The sequence below is a fragment of the Ammospiza caudacuta genome, chromosome 7 (genome assembly GCF_027887145.1).
Source record: "Ammospiza caudacuta isolate bAmmCau1 chromosome 7, bAmmCau1.pri, whole genome shotgun sequence".
Lineage (NCBI taxonomy): Eukaryota > Metazoa > Chordata > Aves > Passeriformes > Passerellidae > Ammospiza > Ammospiza caudacuta.
In genome coordinates, this window is record NC_080599.1 from 29700212 (window position 1) to 29726500 (window position 26289).

The 26289-nt window shown below is 37.5% G+C and overlaps 1 protein-coding gene across 1 annotated transcript in view; it reads right to left on the minus strand.

The window, feature by feature from the left end:
* Positions 1–17446, minus strand: part of LOC131559804 (uncharacterized oxidoreductase ZK1290.5-like) — a 36290-nt gene extending 18844 nt beyond the window's left edge. The window contains exons 1-3 of the mRNA XM_058808285.1: positions 17398–17446; positions 13019–13267; positions 6508–6609 (exon numbers count right to left, since the gene is read on the minus strand). Of these exons, the coding sequence (XP_058664268.1) occupies positions 6508–6609; positions 13019–13267; positions 17398–17446 (400 nt within the window). The remainder of the gene's footprint in view (positions 1–6507; positions 6610–13018; positions 13268–17397) is intronic.
* Positions 17447–26289: the final 8843 nt, after the last annotated feature.

Genomic DNA, 26289 nt, shown 5'->3' on the forward strand with positions numbered 1-26289 from the left:
ACTAAAATGATGAAGGTTTCTTTAAGATGTTTAACATAAATATGTGTAACATTTTTTTCCGTGTCTTTATTGCTGTCTTATCTGATGTAAAGGGCGTGGTGCAAAACCCAAATCCTCACCATCTCCCCATGAAAACACACTTCTGAACTATGCTTCTCACAAAAACAACTCACAAGAGATTCTTGCAGACAGAATATTATCAACGTGAAAAAGAACCGTTTCTAGGCAAGTCAGTTGCTTTTGCTTATTAAAGCTTCAGTGCAACTTCTGAACACACATTCACATATGACTTCTACCATAAACACACTTGGGGCAAATGTTTTGTGGAGCTGTAACACAACAGTTTGAATTGTCAGGTGTTCATCACACAACTTAAATCAGAGTATGTCACCTAGCAAAGGATGTGCTAGAAATTTGTGCCATTCACTGAACCTTTTTCCCTCCTACTTTTATGAACAGATACAAAATGGAGGAAGAAAATATGATGACTGAACTGGTCTACACTCAGCAATGAAGATGGTAAGAATATTAGGGTTGACTAGATATCTTCTCACTTGGAATTAAAAAAAAACCCAACTTTTTTCCAAGAATGAAGTTACATGGCTTTAATTACTGGGCCAAACAATTTCTTTTACTTTATAAGACTCTCTTCAAATCACACACATAATCATAACAAAAAATATGGTAAGACACATCAAGGAATTTCTGATGCAAGTAAGAATATTTCATGTCAGCAGAAGCTGCACTGCTAAACATTAAAAAGATAAGCAAACCATTTTAGTAAAATGGCAGTGAGTTCTAGTGGGATCTGAACCCACAACAACCACCCCAGTACTACTCTTGCCAAGTTCAGGCAAAAGCCCTGGCTGGGAGCCCTCATTCTTCTCAGCATTTTTAGACAGAGGGACGAGTAATGATCGCATGTGCGTAGGAAAAGCTTGCTGGGATGATGGGCTGGCCACAAAAAATCAAGGTCATCAGAGACACTGCTTATGCAAAGGGTCACTTTGCTAGGAACAGCCCAATTACCAGTGAGCACATGCAGTGACTATTCCCCATGTCAGAGCAGTTTGCCATCCTGCTTTCATCAGCCAGCCAACAAATGCCTACACGGGAATGTTGCAGTTGTCAAGGGAATATATGACTCAATGTATGTATCTTGGAATGGATTCTGCAGGCAGCTTGGCTTCTGTTCTGAACTACTGGAGAAGATAATTCCACAAAAGGACAATTTTGAGACCACAAAAATTTAAACCATAGCCTTGATATTACAAGTACTCTAGTTGATTTCAGCTGTTTCAACAGAAATAACCAGTTATTATGCACAAATGTCTCACTGACCAAGTTTTAGAATTTTTTTCCTCCCTTTTCCCTCAGTAGTGTTTATCCCATAACTATTTAAAGGAAAACACAAATGCAGGCTATTGAACAGACACAGGTCTAGAATTCTCTGTCTCTCAGCACTGCAGCACAGACAGAGTCTTCATCAATCTGACTGCAACGTGAGTCATCTGGCTCCTGTGAAACAGCTCCAATCAAACTGCAGCAGATTAACAAGTCAAAGAAGCCAACAATAATAAAAAAAAATAAAATTTAACAGCATTTAAATAAATTAATTATTACAACTGTGTTTTCCTGAGCTAGTAGAAATCAGTTTAGCAACAAGATCTTTTCTGCCATGAATAGAGAGCTATCAGTTTGGTCTACCAGAAGTCACACAGGAATTTTTAATGGCAGTTTTTAGTGTAAGTAAACACTATTCTAAATTCCATTCCAAATCCTTTATTTTATACTTTCAGGTATCTACTAAAATTCTAAAACCAGTAAAGAAAATAATTTTCCTTTGCCATTCATTTGTTCTTAACATCAGGAAGTTGCAATGGCTTATCAGTAGAAGCTCCTTAGAAGGCTGTTCATTAAAAAAATCTTCTGATCACTGGGGCTGAATACAAAGACCAGGTGCAGAATTCTGATCCCCAAGCTACAGAACTACTGTAAGAGTTGGCACAATTCCCTCTGGAAGCAAGGTCAGGCCTAAGTGCATGCAAATCCCAGGTCGGAAGACATGGAAGACACAGACTGTAAGACAAAACAGAAATCTCTGAACTGAATTCTTTCTTCATCAGCACACGAAAGTCTCATGAATAAAGCAATGTTTTAATTCATCACTATTAGAAGGAAACATTCTAATACTTTCTGTATGATTTGGGGAAATATACATAAAATTTGTCTGCTTGATTCATGGTATGGAATGATACAACTGCCATAGGTTTGGACACCATAAATATCTATCTGCCTTTGCTGACCAGAACTCTACCACATTTTTCCCTGGAAAGATATTAATGAAAACCAGCAACTTTAATGACTTGGCTCTGTCTATACAATAGGAATAATACAAAACAAACTAAAAGTATAATCTTGCCTTTGTAGCAAAGAGAAGACAGAGGGTATAAACATACAAATTTCAAGTTAAAGAGGGAAAGATGCTAGTAGAACATTTAATGGACTCTAAGAAACTACTGAAGGATTTAGCCAGGAGAAAAGATGAACATATTTAGCCAAAGACTCTCTAGCTCAAGGGCAAACAAGAAAGACACAGGACTATGGTTCTGATGCAATTCAGAGGGATTAAAACAACTGAAGAAGGTATAACTTCCAGGGTGTGTTATTTTAACACAGATAATTAATGTAGTATGTCATACTGTTACAGTAAAAGACAACAATGGCTTTAGAATTCCTAGCAGTATTTTTGGGCATGCTCTCATATCTGTCATGGTATCCCTCAGGATTCTGGGAAATTGTTTTTAACCTGAAGTGTGATCTTGAGATAGCTGCTCAGTCGCCTGAGGCAGCTGAACAGGGGATTCAAGCACAGGGAACAGTGCTAGAACATGAAACCTTCTTTTAAGTGTTGCTGAGACTCCAGCCTTGGGGCAGTAAGCACATTCCCTTCAGTTTCCAAAGCACATTGGATGCAAGCACTGCAACCCAAAACTTCAGTATGGTGAGCAATCAACTGGAGAGGGAAACCAGATCCCCAACAAACACTACTCAGATTCTCATTTTAAATTGTTCATAATTTCACTTCACATCATATCAGGACAAAAGAGTCTTTCACAAAATGCAAGCCTCAAATCCCTTTTGATGAAATAGAAAACCAGTGGTAAACCAGAGAGGGGATTATTCAGTGATAGCAGAGGATCTCTCTCATCACTTGAAACTACTACTTTCTGTTTATGATAATATTCTGATGTTACAGCTCAACTCCAAACCTGCATTAGCAGTACATATAAGAAACATTACTAAGCAGCTATGGATTAGGAAACAGTAAACAAGGATGCTCACACATCTCAATGAAACACATCTACCAATTCCACACCAAGTTCATTGGCACCTGCTGCCTTCAAATAGCAATAAACCTGCAACAATAAATCCTCTACAGCCAGAGTTTATGAAAAAACTTGGGAGTTTATGAAAATCAGACTCAATATAGTATGAGTTTTCTTTAATTCTTCATGCAAATTTTCTGCTTCCCAAAATATATATTTTAATAATTCTGAAAAATATTAAGATATTTTTGAAATTTGTTGCACAAAGTTTATATTACTTAGGGACAGGGTCTTTTAAATTAGTGCACACTGACCTAGACTGGGCACAGACCCAGAAGCTCTGTCTCTCCTCAGGGTGGGAAGACACTTGAGGCCAGAGCCCTGTGAGTTGTGTTACAGCAGCCCTGTGTCTGTCCCAGAAGCTCTGTGTGGGCTCTCAGATGAACCTGAATGAATTTTTGTAGACATAACTTTAAAAAAATTCTCTCAGATCTATGAATATAGATGGAGTTGGTATTTTGGTTGTGTCAACTTTTGACCAATGTGACCTATCTAAAAGTTAATATAATATTAAAAAAAAAAATCTCCATTACAGACTTTTACAGTCTGGAGTACTAACAGTTTATTTACTCTCCTTCTAGTTTAATTGATGATAATAATAATAATAGATAATTAATAATTTACATTACTTTAAAATAATGGTTCCTGTCCCAGGTAGGTGGAATTTTGCAGAATAAATACTAACCTGGATTTAAATTGAAGAATGAGATTTACAAATACCTGAATTCAAACCACCTGTGAATACAGAGAAATGATGAAACAAATTCTTGGTAACTTCAGCCAGATCAGAGACTTAAGTCAATACTGACAACTTTTAACCATCTTGCACAACCCTTGCAGTTCCACAACACCAATTTGTTTTCTACAGAGGACAGTGGATATTGCCTCTCCACTTTCAGATGCTCTTTATGATGGACACAGCTAGCTACTAAACCCACTTCACAGTTGAATAATTTCAATATTACCTTTGTGAATTGACTGCAGAAGAAAATTATTTGTTTAAAATGTCAACCTTTGAATGTGAAGCATTTAGTTTATATTTTTTTCCAGAATAAACATTTCAAAAAATAAAAAAGTAACAGAATTCCAAACACAAACCAATGACTACCTGAACTAATGTCAAAAAGACAAAGAACTCCCTTGTTCATAGAACTTTCAATTTCTTCCCCTAATCAATGAAGATTTTATTCTTTTCCTCCAGTAAGGATTTTGACCAAATCCTACATTCAATTCAAACCATGTTGCTCACATAACACATAGCAAGTCACAAAGAGATGCAGCAAGTGTTTAATCTTCGGTGGAAAATCTAGTGGTTAACCATGCAAACAAATTATTTAACTTTTTGCTCAGGAATCACTGCATTTCCAACTCCAGAGTGGTTAACATCTGCGTGTCATTTCAGGAACACATAGTTATGGTCAGGACATCCCGAGTCTGTATCCCCTAAAGCAAGTGTGGAAGTTGAGGTTCTAAGGCACTTGACTCAACCAGACCATTACATTTTCTTTCCCCTGTAAATGATCTGAGGTAATTTCAACAACCAGAGCTGGAAAATTTATCCTCAGCTAAATGATTCATGAGTCCACAGAATGCTTAAATTCAGAAAAAGACTGAAAGTAGCAACATGGAAATTGAAAACAACAGAAGAAATGCAACCACAGGGGGAAACAATCTAACATGAGATACCTTTAAAGAGGTATCATGCATAGAGACAAAGACAAAAAGCAATTTTCCCCTCTGTTTGTGAAAAGAGCAATAGTATTTCCAGTGACTTTAATAAAAGACCACTGAATTGCTCATAGTCTTTTCCATTAGGAAGATACAGACAAAGGAAGATCCTGTAAAACAGAAGAGATCACAAAGATGCATGCAAAAGCAGAATAAATCCCATAGGATAGGAAAAATAATAGAATGTGGAAAATACAACCTGTTTGCAGCAAATTAGGATGGCATATCTAGGCACAAATGGCATGCAGTAGCTTAAATACTCATCAGAAAAAACCTTCCCAGTGGAAAAGATGAAATGCATTGTGGAATTATCCATCTTTGGATGTAAGTGCTATTCATGGTTTGAAATACTAGGTCAGAGAAGCACTTTAAAAACTGAATGTTGTAATGTCTTACATGGCAGAAAACACTTTTAGCAACTTCCCTTATGCTCAATATAAAAAGAACAAAAGGTATATCAAAGATCATTTACCTCTGTGTTTGCAGAAGCACAGCAAATTAAAGGAAGGACTGAAGTGTAAGAGGCTCTGGTAAAGCTGGTAGTGGCACACAGCCTGAAATTGCCTTTGTACAACTCCCCTGCTGCAATCACTATTTCAGCAGCTCTGGGTCAGTGGATAGATTACTCCATCCAAAAGTCTTCTCCCCACTTGTGGAACTTCTCTGAAGCTGTAAACAGGGTGCTCCACATGGCCCAAGAATGGCATGACAGGATCTTCTCTCACGTAATTTCTAATGATTCTGCATACTTCAGGAGCAAAATCTTCCTCTTAAATCTACAGTCTACTCTTCCTGTCACTATGATAATAAACTGAAGTTTGCTGTGCACTGAAAATCAAAGTGAATTATCTCAACCTGAGAGAGTAGCTCCATTCTTTGAAAATTTTTCCCAAAAGTTTGTACCAAAGAATCTGCAGTTGAGTATTTGTTTCTCACCTAGACATTTTATTTTGTTAACTTTCAAAATGCAGTTATAAAATACCACAACTGGAAAATGGCATCATACAGTCACAAAAAAAAAAAAACCTAAGGGAGACGAAACTTTGCATGATTTATACTTAAAAAGGAGGTTACTACAAAGACATTCTGTAGTGTTCAATGGTGTTCTGTGGTGGCATAGAGATTTCAATGAATCAGTGTACTTCCTCAAGAAAGCATGCACACCATTATTAATCTCATGGACAGAATGTGACAACATATTATTTACAAGCAGGACCAAACTGCTAATGCTGCAATTTTCAAAGAGATTTTTGAAACTTACACACCCAAATTCCATCGAAATATGAACATCCAGTTCAAATTAAATTTCTGAACATCTCTCACTATGAGTTTCCCAATCCCAAAGCACACTATAATTCCTTTTTCTGAGGTAGCTTTGTAATTAGATCACCTTTCTCATAGAGCTCTTCCATGGCTCTCCAGGTTTCAGCTCGGACCTCTCGATTGCTTTTACCTGGAACCTGTGCATCAGGCCAGTGAATCAAATAAAGATCTAAAAAAGAAACAGAACCAGACTGCTTATTATAGTGTCCAAAAATAAATAATCAAACCACATGAGACAGCATTTTCCCTCCAGTGGCCCCTAACACATTATCATATAATAGTTCCAATCACTGCTCAGTGATCATTACTGGATGTATCCAGTTAGTTGTAATAAATGAATTCTATAACATCACATTCACAGCTAAGGGTAGCAGAACTTGCACATGTTCCACATGCTTCGGTCACTGTAATCAGAATTTCATGGTCACATATGCACTTAATAAACCTTCCACACATAACAAGCCCTGTTTAAATCAAAAGGATTTTGGCCACTGGAATGATGAGTGGACTACTGCTTATTAAGTGCTGCAAGTCTTCCATTTCACGGAAGATAAATATATTTGGCAGTTCTGCAGATATTTTATACAACCTCAGCAGTGGGTCTGTTTTTTTCCTTTCTAAAGATTACTTCCACTTCTAAATTGGAAAATATAGCACATTCTTTATGCAGACTTTTTGTCTAAATTTCACATCAGCCTTTGTAATTTTTTTTTAAATTAATAAATAATATTTTAAGGGAACAAAATTATGCCCTATTCCATTTTTTTGAATGTTCGCACAACTTCAAACACAATAAAGCTTTACTGCTGATGAAATTAACTTTAAATCATATAACCTTTTCCTAACCAACCTAAACCTCCCCTGACACTGCTCCATGCCACCCCTTGGGTCACTGGTTACCAGAGAGAAGGGATCAGTGCTGCCCCTCCAGCACTGGTCCCTTCTCTTTGTGTGCTGTCTTCCTGCAAGGGAAGAACATTGAGAAATGTACATCTACTGGACTCAGTTCCAAATCAGACTTAAATTAAAAAAACTACAGATCTATAACTCCTTTACAACTTTGTAGACACTGCTAGACATTCTGAAGGAGAAATGGAGAGATACTTGGAAAACAATTACATTTCTATTCAAATTCCATCTGCAGATTAAACAGGTAACTGCAGGTATCCCAGTCAAACAGGTTTTGGCCTTTGCTGCATATATTAGTCTGATGAAAAACAGGAAAAGAAAATAAATAGATGGCTGAGATGTGTACCATTTTCTGTGTGCTTCATAATATTCCTTTTCTGGCAGTTCAAATAGAGTTAAGAAATAAAAATACCTGACTTGTTTACAATGAGAAGAGTATTTTTTTCTTTGGATACACTAATCCATTCATTTATACTTCTTTGTGAAAATACAGATCCTCTGCTTTGGGAATCATGAAAGAAAAGGGGAAAAAACCCTTTTATTCCCAAATTAAGGGCTACACTAACAATTACTGTATCAGTGGGCTGATATATTAGCTTTCCCCCTCTAAAAGTAAAAATTCAACCTTGATTTAAGATGAAAATGTGCCATGAAATTTGTTATAATACACCAGCTCCAATTTTGGCACATCATTGCAACAAGTAAGTGCTTTACTTACCTTAAAAATCTAATCAGAACAGTACAGAATTATGTACAGTAAAATATATTACAGATGTAGCAAGGAAAACATTATTTTGGCTGTGTCACAAAATCCACAAGCTACATTTGTGCTTCCTGATATCCATTTAAATACAATTATAAACTCCTAGACTTTTAAAATACAATAGCTTAGACAAGCCAATAATCACTCATATATAATCATCTGTAGTGTCTGGTTTTGTATCCCAAAAAAGGGGAAAGTTGATTGCTCTTTGCTCTTTTATCCATAAAATCCACTTCCAATTCCACATGCAGTCTTACTGATCACCAATCTATCAATAATTACTTCTTTACTAATTTCTCTGAGAAACAAAGTTGTATTTGTTAAAAGTAAATACCAATACATGGTATTGGAATAAATATCAATTTTAACTGAAAAGTAGTACTGGGATATTGAATAAAGCATTTGGTGAGGTTACATGCAAAACTCAGCACTACTCACATTCTGTTGCCAATAAAATTTCCACTGATTTATATCAGACATAAACCCAAAGGATTAGCATTAGGAATTGCTAATATCAAGTGTTCATTTTGATCCAAAATTATACATGCTACTGGGGCTACTTACTGCATAGAGACTGACAGGTTTGTATTGGAACTTTTTTGCTTATGTAAAGCAAGTCCCATATATAAGTAGGTGTAAGTTACTGAGATGTGATGCCTACCTCCCAGAAAAATGGAAGAATTGTGTATTTTTAATTGCTGCTTGCTATGTTCTCCAAACCAGACTAATAAGAACCACTTAACTATGCAAAAAAATGTCATTTAGCAAAAATAATCAAACTTCAGCAGAATTTCACCACCAGTTACTTCTCCAAAAGCCTGACTGTTCAGTTAGACACCACAGTGTGGAAATGCTCACAGAAATGTTACATCATGGATTTCCACAGACACAGATGCATTGTACTCTGCTCAGGAAACTGAAACATTCTCCAAAGAAAGACTTCTAAGAGATCTGATAACTGAAAGATCTCAGGCCTCAGACATCCAAAAAAAATGCAACATATCCCCCATCTCTGTAGCAGTGTCTGAGGCCTCTGATGCAAACAAGATTGGCTGTTTGTCCTTTGTTTTAGAAAGGTTTTGTTACCAGGTACACCATGACCACATCTTCCCAACATGTTTCTTTCAATTTAAGCTTTTTCATTGAAATGAAAATTACTTCAAATTTCAAAATATTGGCATTTAGGACTAGAAAGCATCTACTGGATCACAAAGTACAGTTTTCCTGACTGCAAGAAGTGTTCCTGAAAGGTGTGGGGCAAAGGTGCCTTAGCTCAGACAAAGAGTAGAACAGTCCTTCTGCCAGTCATGTGGGAAGCACCCCAGCACAGCCAGGACCTTACTTCTACTGCAGCTGTTAGAAAACTTTCCAGCACATCTGCAGGCCAATAAAAACAACAATCACCTCACATACCAAGCTCTGTGATTTCATCTTTATTTGTACACGCATTCACACCCTACACCCACATACACATTTTCTTTTGCTTAAAATATTTTCCCTCCTGGGGTACTGTGAGAACACAAACACTCTTAAATTCCTTTGGGAGGCAAGAAATTAGCTTTTAATCATTGATTGAAATAGCTTGAAGTTCTAGTAATCAAGAAATACATAACTTTATCACTGGAGGTTTTTAAGAACAGACTACATTTTTATTGAGAACATGAGGCTGTGCCTTGTACTGGGAGAAAAATGAATCAATATCTTGAGATGCCTTCCAACAATGTATTTTTAAAAAATAATCTTAAATCTAAAAAAATTCATCTTGATTCACAGTATCAGGAGAAAGAAGGGGAAAAACCTCCAAACATTCACAATCTGGTTTCATATTTAAGAGCTTTGTAAAACATCCTTTGCTCACAGTCAGGCTGTAATGGTGCAGCAGTGAGCAGAGGCTTGAAGGTCATTAAATGTCAATGCATAGTGGTGCAGGAAAACTAAAACTAACACCTGAGCTGCTTTCACACTGACACTTTGGCTTATTGCTTCTTAATGGTTGCAGCACCTACAATCAACACACTTCCTCTTAACTGGCCATTTCACACATTTAAAAGCCAACATGTTGTTTTTGCAGAAATAAAAATTTGCATTTCTATGCAAAATCCCTAATACAATATTTTTTTTAAAAGTTAAGATTTGACTAAAACAACCTAGTAGTATGAAAAACAAGCCTGGCCTTCTATCAAGCCTAAAAGCAAAAAAATATTCTGCAATGTTTCCCAGCTGTCTTTATGCTGGGAATCGTATTTCCTTGCTTTTCTCAACAGTCACTTAATATTGATATGATGTATTTTTCTTTCTCACTCAATCCTTTTTGTTCTTTTTGCGTTTCCTTCTATTGAACAAGGATCAGTGTGAAACAATCTACAAAGTGTTTTGAAGCAATACAGAGTCTGAATTATGACAATTCACTAATTTCATGTGGTTCATCTATTACAGTGAAGCTGCTGATAGAGCATTTGTCCAGCTCCAGTTGGGATTCGTAATAGGCCAGACTTGCCTGAATGGGACAAACTCGGGACAGTCAAAAGGAAAATAAAATTGTTTATGAATTTGGTCACCCACAAAGCAGCACTCAAGAAATTACTTTAGAGGTTGGATCTAAATCCCAAGGAATGTATTCTGCTACTGCCAAACCTGTAAAATCTGCTGCCATTCCATATTGGTTTACTGTTACTGCTAGTTGAGGATCACATTTAGAAAATGCAAGGAGGAGAGTATCTGTTACAACCACTGCCCACAAATAATACAAATTTCCATCATGTCATGGATATATAATCTTCCAGCTCAAAAAAAAAGTCCTAGAACACTGCTCTCCTAGTACCACTTGTCTGAAAAGTGTTCATTGAAAAGGCTTCATAATAAGTATTTTATATGGAGTATTTTACATTTTCTCTTAAAAAGCCAAGACTGCTTTCAACATCTCACATTCCATATACTGATAATGCAAAGACTTATTAATTCCTGTTAGATTATTTGTCAGGTTTCTAATTCAGTGTTTATGGATGGACTAGGTAACTCCTAAGGACCCTCCAGAAAATGAACATAAACAAAGATCCTAGCTGTGCATTTAGCTGCCAGAGCTCCTCTAGTTTTTTCTTTTTGCATTTCTGAATTACTAACTTTCCATCCAACATAAAGATCTAACATCCCAGATATATTATTCAGGCTCTTTCAGTTTTCTTTATAAACTATGTATTTTTATAGAACATGTGAACCCCCACATATTTGGTTAATACTATGGAATGGAATCAGGGAATTCTGATTTATTCTGATCATATAAATATGATTTAGGTCACCATGGCAGACTAAGTGGTTCAGGAACAGCTGCATGAATTTTTGAGACATCTCCACATCAGTTGAAGAAAGGTGAAGAAGGAGGGAAGATAGCTGAGAGTATTAAAAAACCAAAACAAAAATATAAAAAATGAGGAAAAATCAAGGATGGAGACTAATTGTGCAGGCAGCTGCAACAGTCCTAAATTGCTCTTAGTAATATGTGCAGAAGAAGTTTCAGCTCTTAACACATCTGACAAACAAGTTCTGTTTATGCTATTCCAAGGATTCACTCACATAGTGACAGCATTAGCACATTTCTTGCTCTCAGATATTCTTTTTCTTCTTTTAAACACTTCTTCTTAGGAGAAACTCAGTATTTGTGCGAGCATCTACTCTAATCTACTACCTGAGATAAAAAGAGCAACTTACAGTACTAGAAGGAATCACTGCAAATGACTTCCTGGAATTGAGTCAAGTTTTCCTCTCATCAACATTCAGCACCAGTGCCAGAGCAAGCAGAAGAAAAAAGAAAGCGAACAAAATGTAACAAGCAGAAAACAGAGAGGAGGAATAATGTTATTTCTCAGTTTAAAGGAGAAAGTCAGGGCTCAAAACTTTTTTTATTAAAGTCTCATTGCAGTGACCTGCATTTGCACAGGAAAAACAAAAAGGACTTTTCATTCATTTTGTATTATTCTGTACCTGTGGAGAAGTTAAGAGATACATTTCCAGAAGGAATGGAGCCAAAGATGTGCATGTATCTCAGTCTTTAACAGATACAGGTTTTTCTCTGTTCACCTTGTAAAGTACTCAAGTAAAAAAGGGCAGTGAGTACAGCACACAGCTGCCATTAATATTATACATTATTAATTCAGCAAAATTCACTTCCTCATTGAAGTCTGTTTATTGCTAAAATATGCAAATATCATGTTTATTCACAGGTGCCTCCTCTCCTATGACCTGTTGCAAAGAACTAATTGGCATCATTACTGCAACTCTGCCCTTCTAATAAGGGAGTAACAATATCACATCTTTGGCAACAAGCAGGTTATGATCAGGGTAAATTTACAAATGCAGTGTTAGTTAAGCTTTAATTTTAGTTTTCTAAATTCTTTTAGATACTTCTAACATATTCTCCAAAAAATATTCCATCAAACAGACCAAACCAAAGGCAGTATTCAGAATTTTAAAAAGTTAAAAGACCTACAAAATAAGTTTTGGAAAGGACCCCTATTCCTTGAAAACAGAAAACAGATCACAGAAGAAACCAGGCATCTTTGTCACCCTGTTGCCAATATATTATTGTAAAGTTTTATGAATCCTTGTTTCATAGGTTTTGGATGATTTTAGCAAAATGTAAAAAACTGATGTAGTTTTTCCTCAAGTAATTTAATAATAAAAAATACCTTTACAAAACATTTGCAACAAGAAAAAGCTCTGTACTCATAATTGTACACATGTGAATTTCCTAGAGAACAAACAGAACAAGGAACCTGCAAATGTGTAAATAAAGGCAGAATTTGGTTTCTGTGACCCATCTGTACCATAGAAATTTTTTTCAGAATTCATCCATCTTTGCAAGTACTCCCATGGAAAGCACAACAAAGGAGCTATATGTAAAGATTCATACCAAGATATTCAACACCGAGTCTTTCACATGACTCCAAGCAGGCCTTTTTTGTGTTGTCATAGCCATAATCACTGTGCCACAGCTTGGTGGTTATCCAGAGGTCCTCTCTCTTCACACCACTCTCTCTGATGGCCCTTTGGAGGAGGTGTTCACAGCCATACCTCTTTGCTGTGTCAATGTGACGAACGCCACATTTCTGCAGGGCATGGACCACCGCGCCATGGCAATAGCCACCCCGGTGGGAAGTACCTAAACACACAAAAGCAGAAGTGAATTGTCAGCAGTGAATTATGAGGGGCATATTTTATCATTGTTTCCAATTTTTTTTTAATATTGTCACAAAAGCTTCTTATTTAATTTTCATTTCCTCATAGTAAAGAAATGGGAAGCGACTGATCTTTAGGCTTGGAAAATACATAAAGTAGAAGTTGGTGCTGATCAGAAGCAACTCCATCAAAATCAAATATCAACAGCATTTAACTGTATAAAAGTGATTCAAGAAGCTAGGCTGAAAATCATCAAGGAGAAAACATATTTTATGGGAAATTAGTATATGTCTTTTAATTTTCATACAGAAGCATAACAGTTACAAATTAGAGTATTTTTAAAAACCCAAAAACCTGAACAACTTTTAATACCATTTACTTCTCAAAAAGCATATCCTGAAACCTTTACTCTGTTGAACTCCTGGTAGCTTGAAATCATTATTGCATTGTACAATCCCAGGCTGGGCCACAGTGCAGGTGCCAGTCACATAATGTCACATTCAGCAGTAACCAAAACAATGGAATCCTACAAAAGAGTTACAGAATGGGCATGCAGGGAGTTTCAGCAACAAAATCCTGTTACTGTCATTGTATGGGGATTCACTGGATCTGTATTTTGCATGTCAAGGGGACGGAAGGAGGAGGAGACTCAGCAGGAAAAGCAACCACCAGGAGGACTTCAGATAAAGAACTGGTTGAGAGCAAGGAGGATGATGTTTCTACTTACCCTTTCCTGTTAGTTGCTTTTCCTGCCATGAGCCCCTCACCCATTCACCCTCAGTCCACACACTTCCCACAAACAGTATTTTCTACAGTTTGTTGGAGGAAATGCTCAGTCAGTTCAAGTCACCTCCTTCCAAGCTGATGATTAGTACTTAAAGGCCCTCATGCTGTAAACAACAGGCAGCACAAAACAGCTCCATCACCGACTTGAGACACGGCCCTGCACAGTCCTGAACAGCAGCAGGGCTTCAGACACTGCTAAATCTAAAAAAATCAATAAAGGACTCCAGGTAAAAGTATTATTTAAAATGAAATTTGTACCTGCCCTTACCCTTCTCCTTCCACCCCAAACACTCCCTGTACATCATGGAAGTGGCCCTGGCTGGCCAGCCAGGCTGGCAGGAAGGGGCCACCACTGACAGCACCACAGATGCTCCTGCATAGAGCCCCGGAGCCCAGCAAGGCAGCAACGCCCAGGGGAGGCTGCAGGACCTTCTCACACTTTAACAACCAGCAGCAACGAGGAGGACTTAGAAAAGCCCAACTTGCATGGAAGGTGAACCAGGTTTTACTAAATGCTTACCATTTTGGCTCATTCCTGATCTTAGAAGGAAAGCCAGTGAGTCTTGCTGAACGCTCAAAGTCATTTAAACTAAGACATAATATGGTCTGATCTCCCACCCATACACATCAGGACCATGACATGCTGCTAGACACAAAAGAACAATTTCCACTTAATATTTGAGGCCAACAAAATGTGGAGTCAAGAACAAAACTCTTGACTTCATGGATTTGATGAAACTACAATACTACATTCCTATGATTTTGACATGCATTCATAAATAATTTACTTTCCAAACATAAACAAAGTTTCAATGTTCTAAAAGACAAAACTTTAAATATTTCTATCTTATTTTTTTTCATAGCCACTAATTATGATTATTAATTGGCTTAATTTCTGAGCCAACTAGAAATAAATGTCTCTACAACTTGTTTTACATCAAAATAAGCTAAGTCAGGCTACATTCAGCTAAGACAAGTTGGCTTTCAAAATAGCTACTTCAAAATCCTCATGAAAGTTTAAGAATTTTAGATGACTGCAATGCTACTACATTATACTTATGGGCAAAGAATATATATGCAATTTTACAATATTGAAATCCTAAAGGGATTTTATTTCAAAATTATATAACCAGCACAGAAAAATTACTATATTTCTTCACAACAAACTCTTCACTTTTAATATGCCGGTACTGGTGCAAAATAAATGAGGTTGTAACTATTGTGTCTGTTTCTGGCTGAATGGACATTTCTAAGCACAGAATGAATGGAGTTCATTTAGAGGTCTTGCAAATGGACTCAGACTCTTTTCATGCATAATGGATTTCAGTAAGAACATTTAGGACAAACAACTTTTTTTTTTTTTTAATTTAACCCTTTAAGTTAAAGAGAGAGAGTGGCTAAGAAAACAAAAATCAGACAAATTTTGTTATTGTTCCCCATTCAGTGATGGCATGCATACCTGTTACACAAGAAATAAAGACAGCAAGATCAATCTGGAGGAAATTATCTCAATTTCTATGCCTAAAAATGAACTACAACAGTCCTGGTGCACTACACAATAATCAAAAAGAAATCAACAATTACTTAATATTACCACTTTGCAAGCCAACTTAATCATGAACAATAGGTGGATAAGTTAATTATATTACTAATAGAACATTTCTAGACTTTAGAAACCACAGTTTTCCTGTGTTTACACACATGTTTAAAGAAGTTACAAGTCATAGATGCAGAAGGATAACGAAAGTGAAGGGACTGAACTTTCTAATTCTTTTTCCGTTAGGAATTCTCATTGCAGTGACAATTAAACAATGCTCTTTGAACACATTAACATTCTCACATGTTTGGGATTCCCCTTTGCTCACAGAGATGTAATTCACACTGTACATATATATTAAAAGACAGAATCCAATCATGCATTTAAAACTAGTACGAACCTACACACTTTCCATCTCTTCCATTTTCTAAAATTATTTAATACATTTGTTCCCTAGAATTTGCTGATAAGAAATAGGAGCTCCTTTCAAGAAACTATGTCAAATACCAGTAAGTTTGGAAAAGCTTCCTATTTTTAGCTAATATTTTAACTTCTTTCCTAGGGAAATAGCCCTGTTACCTCACTGACTGAACTAAGCCAAATTTGACAGATTGCAAAACATGCAAGACAATTACATTTCTACAGATTTTGTGAAAAACTGGTGGTTGTAAGGGACAAGGATACTGCAGCGAAAATATGGATAGGTCAGAGGACACAAATCCATGGAAAGCAAGCTTAACTGGTTACAATGTTATTTTGTCACAGTTACTCATCACTTTCCCAGCAGAACATTGCCATCAAAACTGGAGTGAGAAAATGTTCTGACAACTCATAAAATGATACAAAGATTATTAGAAAGGCAGACTCCTGCTCACAATGCAGTTGTTACAGGGAAAAAAGCCTCAACATGCCAATCAGCAACACCACCCCCAAGCCCTCAAAACCAGAAAATCAGCAACATCTCCACCCCTGACCCCACCAAATATGTAAAACAAGTAACAAACCATCCGCTATCCCCCCTCCCAGATTTATGCACAATCTCAGCTCTCAGCCTCATTAACTTTCTGTTCTCCCTCACAAAGCTGTAGAACTACAGAGAGAGATCCAAAGCACCAACAGTTTTTCTAAACAGAACAAGGATCTGCTTTCTCCCCCGGCTTTCTCCCTCCCTTTGTGGCACAGTGTCATGTTTTTTGTGAAATGTGAAACAATTATTCATTTGAACATATAAAAATGTCCAGTGATATGAATAATTTTGGCTACTTGAATTCAGTGGAATAACATTAGGGAAGTTCCTGCTGGTGAAACCCCAGCCAGAATATTTAGAGATCATATCGGAGACTAATGATCTTCTGACATCAGTACTAAATTTAGAATTGACAAAGAAAACATCTGTAAAAATACCATTCTTTGCTGATTTTTTACCTCAAATTAATCACTTAAAAACTCTCAAAAGCAAAAGCTCAAATATTCTCTTCTCAGCTTGTAGACACCCATCACATATCTATGGCATTTTATACCATACCAGGCTTGTAACAACTGATGCTGTTAGTTTTAGTTCTAATATTTCAATATTACATCAATATAACACATCTTATGAATACATTGAATTTTTTGGTGTTCATACAGTTTGATTTCCTAATTACCTTATGAGAAAATGTGATGATAAAACATGAAATGGCCATACATAATGCAAATGAACATATAACACGTTTCCAGGTTAATTGCTCAGGCATTCACAAAACCACATGCCTCTTCTATGGAAAGTCCCAAAGACAGACAATCCTTACTGTTGTCCTTGCTGTCTGTCTTATATCCTCCTTCTGATTTTGTATTCATATGATCCTCTGACAAGCTGACTCAGACTGTTAAATGGCCAAAAAAGAGAGTACAGTTTCAGAATTATTCATGAACCTAAATCATTCCTCATAATTCCTCAGAGAGGAAAACCCACTAAATTTTGTACAAGAGATGGAGCAAAACAAGTTCTCCCTTTAGCAGCAGCAGTTAAATAATGTGATTTTATCAATTATTTTATTCAAATTAAAAAATAAAAACAAAAGCACACTTGTGTCCTAGCCAATCAACAAAAGATCAGAAAGACCTTCTCCTTGAATGACTTTTCTTTTGGAGCCCTTCTTTCTGTTGTATAACCCAACACTCTCCCTATAGCTGCTCTCAGACAAGCCAATAATGTCACATTAACTTTCTACTACCTCAGCACTAGAACCCAAGTAAACTTGCCATAGTAAACTATTTGGCATAGTTTTATCTTAACAGTGTCAGTTACTCTGAAAATCCTATGCAGCAAGTGATGACAAAATATTCAAGCATCCTCTCTCTAGATTTCTAGAGAGGCTTCCTTCTGCCAAAGTCAACCTTGCTATGAAGTTACTGCACTCTACAATTTTCATGAGGCAACTAGAGACTATTTCAAGGTAAGAGATCCAAATTTAATAACAATTACTTTTACAAAATAACTTGGATATTTTATTCAGGGTACAAGACTGGCACCCGATGTGGATAGAAAATAGGGCAGCTACTCCTGAGGGAATGGAGCCTATGGAGACAATGGGCTTCTGGAAAAACTGGTAGGACACCATCAACAATAATTGAAAGACACTGAGCAGACTCCCATTATATAATCACTGGTTTATAATTGGCCAGAACAAAAGCAGCACACAGGTTTATCTAAAACTCAGTTATTTGAGGCAAGTTTCTCTTGACTCTGCAAAAGTTATTTGGATTATGAATTATTTAAGTCTTTTAGTATGTAAGTTTTACTTGGGTAATGCTTTTCGTTCTTATTCTTTTGCTTGCTTGTTTGTCTGCTAAATATGATCCATTGCTTAACAGAGGACTGGTTTTCCCCTGTGCAACTCAGAACACACTAACAGAATTCAGTAACATGAGCAGAAAAAGTAAGCAGGCATGATTTAAAACTCTGCAATTCTACTCAGGCAAGTCTACACAGGCAATGAAACAAAATGCAGGAATACAGCCTTGCCTCAAGGCAAGAGGGTAGGAGAGACCCATTACATGTTTATTATGTATCCAGGGAAAGGGAAGCCAGAATTGCTGGTTTTCTCTCTTCCTGAGAGGAAGGAAGAAATGGCAATGAGCCATTGTTGACAGAAGCACTCTATTCCCTCCATCCCAAAGAGGCTCTGACTGTAGAGGATATTGAGATCATCTACTGCAAAATGACCACACATTTCTGTTCACTGACCCACCATTTATCTCCTCAGAACCCTAGACAGAGAGTAGGTGCAAGAGTAACTTCTCAGAATGTGTCTCACAGCAATCCCAGGAAGTCTGCAAGTGGCCTCTGATATCAGTGGGATGCTATTGCTCTGATATGGCACCAATTCACTGATGGATTTCTGGCAGCAGAAATAACTATCACCCCAAAAATGCAAATTTTTCTTTCAGCAATAGTAAAGAGATTTCCACTGGAAAAGTGCCAGCTATTTAAATTATTCATCTGTAGTAGTCAAATATTTTAATCATGCAGAATCTATCAATAAAATCTGGAAGGAGAGCTGTACATTTGGAAGGCAATTATGAAAGTGTAAGTCACGTAAAAATTTCATAAGCAGAGCAGCAGCACACATTTATTTAAATGCCTTTACAGACAGACTGCCAAATCTTAAAGCCTTTTTTTCACTTCACACTTTCCCACCACCGTGAGAACTACTCCTCATTAACAACCAAATTGGTTTCAGATGCTCTGCTATAAGATGTTACCTTAGAAACCATTTGGTAAAAGACTGTGGCTTCCTTCCATAGAAATCTCAAGCAGTGAAAAGGCAGATTTTCTGGCATAAATCAAATCCAATTTCTAGGGTTCACTAAACCTTTTCTCCTCAGAATAATGTTTTGTGACTAGATCTTAGCAGTTAATAGTGCACGAAGAATTGCTGGTGTGAACCAGTTTTAAATTATTTTCATTCTATTCCCTTCTTAACTCAATTGAAACTACTTTCAATACTTACCATACCGTGATAGAACCTTTAACTTCATAACTATAAGGATATTTACTTATGTGCAGCAAATAAACAGACTGAACAAAAATATTATTTTCCTTCCTTTTTAAAACATGTTCTTAGACTACTCTATCTGATAAGAATGACATTAATTAATTAACATTAGACATTTGGAGATACTTTACAAATGAGACAAATACTACAAATGAGACAAACTTGTGACAAATTTTTTCACTTCTATAAAACTTTCACAAAAAAGAATGATGAAAAAAAAAAAAGCCCATATTTTGTACTTAATTAGAATACTATCCAAATCATTTCTGCTGCGAAAGGTTGACTTAAAAATAAATTATATAAATAATTTATGATAATGCATAGCCAACACCCAATCATGTAGAGGGACAGCAAATTTAAGATGTAGTTGAATGTGAGACCAATAATGCAAACCCACTTAAAATACTGTAAAGATAATATTATAGGAAAAATTATAAAGAGAACTGTGATTTGTAGTGATTCATTGCTTTACACAATGAAAAGCTATGTACAATAATTACCACTGAGACATCCTAATTCAAGCTGATGGGTGATTTCTGACATCATACCAAGTGCTCTTTACTTGCAAAGGGCAATTATGAATGATGACAGATCCTCCTCCTGGAGGTTCACCACGTGTCCCACTGGTAACTAATTGTGTTCGTGCGCTCCAAGGACAGCAACAACCCAGCTCCCCTCAGTGCAAACTAAACTGAGCAATAAACAACACTTCTGATTAACTGCTTCTTTTCCCCCACATCATCTTAAGAATTTAAAATGCATTTTCTAAAAGTTTCTGAGACAAAGAACATCTCCTCTAGCCCCTCCTGTCACACTGCATATTCGGCTTTAGGACTGTACACATTAGAATGCAAAGCACCTCCACTGAGGCACTAAGAATGACAAACAGACCTTCGAGTTATGAAACTGCTGCAAAGGCACAAAGAGAGCTTTCCCCTTTCTCTCCCTCCTTCCCCTTTAACAAGGATTTTGTATTGCTCTCTGTGCTGTACTTTGCATAAACATTAGAAGAGAGTTCAGGAATTAGTACCTCCCTTCTCAGCTGGTGGCATGAGGAACTACTGCAATTCAGGTTACAGCAGCATGTGACATCAGCATCCACTGCTGCCAGAACTCTGCTAGCAAGCTCTGGCAAAGTATGATGACTAAAATCTGCTGGATGAAGGTTGAGAGATCAAGCTTAGCTTTCTTCCCCCCCCCCCCCCCCCAAAGTTTGGTTTGTTTTTTTTTTACACGAAAGAAATGCACTGAAATACAAAAATTATATATACTGGAGCTTGCTTCTCTCTTAATTTCAAACTGCTTAGAAATCATTTTTTCTGCTCTTGGGCAATTAGGTTGTAACATTTAAAACTCTTAATGGCAAAGAAAAGCTAAAAGCATACACATGAAGTGCCTCTGCTTATACTGCTACAAGTTTTAATTATTAAACAGTGGTAGAAACCTAAATTAATTTATTACTTAAACTTACTGAAGGCTATCTAAAATTCACATGTATCACATCAGCAGTACAGTGATTACCAAAAGAATCCAGTGTGAGAAAGGAAGCTAGCTACTAAATCACAGTTCATATGCCATAACATGAGGTAAAATCCCAAGCAAACATATAAAAAGCTGACCTCATAGATTTGTAGGTGTACAAGAGAGCAGAGACAAAGCAGCAACTTCTCTCAGAAAAAAAAGGAGAATATTTCTGTACTGTGTAGACTCTCATGAAAGCAAAAGCTGGCCCAGCATTTTGCCCCAGATGCATTTATTAGTACCCCTTAAAAACAAGTATAGTATTCAGTCCTTTTTAAGGAGCAAAATAGCACCAGGCTGGAAGGAGGTGAAGCTGGAAGAAAGCAAGGAGGGCAGGAGCTCACGAGGCTCAGTCAGGCTGGGCAAGGACTCTGCTCTGCTCCACGGCCTACAAGCACCCAGCTGCCTGGGACGTGGCCACAGCCCACACAGGAGAGAACTGAAATATCTGCAGGCCCTCAAAGATCAAGTACAACTTCTCAAGGTCAGATCCACTGAAACAGTGGATGAATTGAGACAGAAAGATTTATAGAGGTGGCATTTTGTTCATCACAAGAGGCTATTAAGGCAACTTGGTAACCATGGGTGAGAAGCAGAGCCTCAGGAGAATAAAAAAAATGGTTGAGACATAAAAAAAAAGGGAAGAAATAAACAGCCAATTTTTATTACAGGATAAGATTAATAGCAGGGAGTGCCATAGGTCTTGGTATCAGGACCACTGTTCCATAAATTTCCTTCAGAACTAAAGCCATGAAGAAACAAAAAAAAGGCAGTAACAGTAGAAAATGAAAAAAGTGAAGGCTTGACTCTACTGACATTGAATTGAAAAGCAAAATCTCATTTTATTCCTGTCCAGCAGGACTGGGTCTTTTTTGACCACAGCTAAGCTCAAGAATGAGAATAAACAACTCTAGGATAACAATTAAGTAGGTAACTGGTTTACTAATACATAATGGAATGTTAAAATACTTCCATTCAGCATTAGGATTTAAATTTATGTAGCATTTTGATGAAAAAATCCCAACACAACCTGATGCAAGGAAAGTGGAGCAATCTCATTCTGTGCTTTTTGCCAGGAGGTCTATTTGTTGTGAAAAGAACTGGGAACAACACAAGAAGTCCTGAGGGTTGCAATGCAAATGATGCAATGTCTTAATGCAATCAGCAAAAATCAGTCAAAACTTACTTTTACAATTTATTTACTTAGACGAGGGTACAGCAGAGTATCAGGAACATTATCTATGAAAGACCATGAAATGAGGACAGAGATATTTTAATGGTTTCCCTTGAGTCTGGAAGGATTGTGTGTGTATTAATTTCCTGCAGGCTTTGGCTGTTTGAGCAGAAGCTGCTCAGAGCAGTACCTGACTGCTTTCCCAGCTACAGCACCTACAACAATGATGCTGGGCAGTCTTCAATGACCTTCTTTAAAGAACATTATTACTACTGATAAAATAGTGCTTCTGTATGACCTCAGGCAAAATGAGTATAAGGACTTGATTATTTTGTTTAGTAATCGTGTGTCCTGATGTCCCTTCCCAAACAAATATGCAATTAATTTTATTATTTAATAAGAGGTATCATTAGAGACTTTTTTATCTCATCAAGTTGTTGTTAATTCTAGCTGCCCCAAGGATTACATAGGAAACAACAAAAAGATTCCATGTACTTTTGGTATCACCAGCCCATTTTTTCAAGAAATCACTGGCTACTTGACCAAGCCACCAGAATTTAATTATTATCATCCCTAAAAAAAACCCAAACAAAACAACAAACACAAATTAACAAAGAAAAACACAGAAACCTCTGTGTATGGGAATGTAACTACCATATAAAGGGGATCAACAGAGTTTCAATAGAAAGTACCAAAACAATCCTGAAGAGATGTCAACCATTTTCACAGGACCTTGACAAAGGTCCTAATATTTCAGATACAGGAAGAAAAGCCCTTGTGCTACTGAACTATAATCAAATGCTACAGAGAGTGGCAGTTCACTCCTCAGACTTAAAAAAAGGGAAGTGACAACTGTCTAAGTGAAAATTTCCTACTGAGCAGAAGTAAGCATGAACAGTTCAAATTATGCATTTTCCTTCCAAAACCTGATAAGGATGATACTGAGTATGCCATTTTGACAAGTAGTAATTTTTTTAGGAAAGCACAAAATATTCTGTAGTTAAGAAACTATAAGAATATAATTTTCTACCATAGTACAAAGTCTCACCAACAGATTCTCAGACACATGTAGCTCCTATGGAAAAGTGTAACTACATCTGTAACTTCTAAACAGGGTCAGGTTTTGTATCAGTTATTTGCCATGCAATTCTAAAACACTAATCTTATGAGCAAGATAGTGCATGTATCCTTTTCCCAATGCAATCCACAGCCACTGTGAGGTAATGTGCTCTCTGGGGCACAGATTTACCCTTGAGACAAGTATTAGGGCCAAAATGCCAATTCATTTTAGACTTAAGCCTACTCCAGTAGAAAGCAGCCTTTGTAATGAAAATTGACCATAAACATGCTAAACCCTCTGCACGTGAATGTTGGCTAACACAGCAGCTAGCCCCAAACCATCTGAAACACAAAGTCACCAGCAGTTTTCATAATCATACAATAAACAAGGTGCAGATTATTTTAATCTGTTAATTAAAACTTTAGCCATACAACATATTTCTAACATAAAGGAGCTGCCTTAGAATATAATTGCTTGGTGTCTCAGGCAAGTCAGCTTGTTTTACCATTGCTAGTACACTGGTCTTCTTGCCAGATACAAGACATTAAGAATTTGCATCTAAGTAGATAGGAAACTTTGGATGGACACAATTTGGCATGCTATTCCAAGTAACCCTTCAGACTGAACACAAATTTTGCACGCTCTATGGCCTTCTCTAGTGTAAAAATTTGTCTTTCTCACTAGAGATTTTAGCGGAAATGGATCCTTCTCACTAAGAACAGTTTATATAAGAGCACAAAGCCCCAGAAAGTGAATGGTAACCTAATCAAAGACTTCATCTCCTTCCCCACGTGTTCTCTTTTGCATCAAACATTGACCAACTTACTGAACCTCTATACAAATGATAAATAAGCTGTGGCACAGAAACCCATTAAAAAATAAAACCATATCAAAAGACCACCATCACAAATACTTTTTGGTAACTGAAGCCTGAAGAGGAAGAAGAGATAATTTTGACAGAATGCTATTCCAGGGTGTGGTGGCACTCTCTTGACTCACATGTTCTGGACAAGAAACACACTACCCATCTCCTAATTCAGCTCTCAGACACTACAAAAGGGGTTTCATCACCTCAAAGTAACTTGCAAAGCTATCTGACCTGCCTCCCAGGTGGCACAACTGGACAGTTGAAACCATCTTTATGCATATTTATCTTTTATTTATCCCTCTAAAGCTTTTAGAAAGATTATCTAACAACAGATGCAACATCTGTATCTATTAAAGTTGTCCTTGAGGCACCAGACAGCAATCAGGTCTGCATGTTTAGAGGGATAAAAAATGGTAAACAAATCTTAAATCCTGCAGAAAATGCATTTAAGAAAGTTTGCCTCTACTTCAGATCTGAGTAAAATTTTTTGCACTACAATATTAGTTAATGCAGTAAGACTGTAACAAAAAAAAGCAATTAATGTGGAAAAGAGAAGTTAAGTGAGAACAGCTACCATAAAGATCCCATTGTGTTGGGCTGCATATTCTGTTATTTATAGCTTGACCACAAATGCAAGCATGGCAAGTCTTCACCTTTTTTCCCCCTCCCTTCTCTTCTTAAATTCTCAGCATTTTGCATTGTATATCAAGGATTTCTTAAAATGACTTGACTGGTTCCTATCTATTACGCAATCCTCAAAGATCCACAGTCTGTATAAAGCAGTATGTAAAGTGTTACTCTAGCAAGACAAGTAAGTGAAATCTAAGAACCAAATCCTGCTCATGACAACACCACCACTCTAAGTCAAGAGAAGTTCCTTGAAAGTCAAGAGAAGCTCCTGGAAAGCCATACATGGCAGAAGTTACTGGGCCAGAAAATTTCAAACTTGATTTTCTTGTATGCCACTGTCCATTTACTGTGGTATGAGTTAAGGCATAACAATAAACTACTCAGAACTTGCCAGTACAGCAAAAGGACAGGGAACAGCTATTGGGTACAGGGTACAAAGGAATCTTTCTGCATATCTGCTTTCTAGTCAGTTTATTCTACCCATAACCCAAGAAATTTATTACAGCCTCTAATAAAAAGGTGGTTCTGTAGACAAGTCTGAAGCACAGTTCAGCATATACTGAAACAATGGCTATAAGACAATCAAGTCCATTCTCTAAAAAAGACTATTTACATTATTTTTTCCTTAATTTTATAAAATCATCTCCAAGAAAAGTAAATTGGCAGTAAGTGTTACAGGTTAAAATAATCAACAAAAAACAGAAAAAAAAAACCCCACCCAGTAATTTTTGATCAACATAAGCCATTTTGCTCACTATGCAGTGACTGTGTAAGAGACAGCTGCATCAAATATTCATCATTATCATCAACCACCATTCCCTTGTGCCTCACAGACGCTGAGATTCCTGCACAGGATCTCAGCTCAACAGGTGCGGTAAGGTTCATTCTATCATGAGAATCTGCTCTAAACAGAAATCTGCTGCCAAGCTTCCGAAGAAGGCACACCCGAGCCACCCGAACACGGCTCATGGCCGCGGGGCAGCTGGAGGGGAGCGGCGCTGCGAGCACAGCGCTGCCCAGCACGCCGAGCTGCTGGCATGTGGCAGGGCACGAAGCTTCACCCCACTGCACAAGGGCTCTCTCTCGGAGGGGCAGCGGGGCTCTCGGAGGGACACCGGGGCTCTCTCTCGGAGGAGCACAGGGATTCTCGGAGGGGCACCGGGACTCTCGGAAGTCCACCAGGCCCGCCCGGCTCAGCGAGGGCAGCTCGGCAGGAGGCTCCGGTCCGGGCTGCCCTGAGGCGAGTCCGGCTGCGGGCCAAGGGCAGCGCCGAACCTGCCGAGCCGGCCAGGCCGGGCCCCGGGGTGACCCCCGCCCTCTCACAACGCCTCTGGCAGGGAGGCGGGCTCTGGGCGGGCGCGCCGCCACTTACCGAGCCCCAGCACCGGG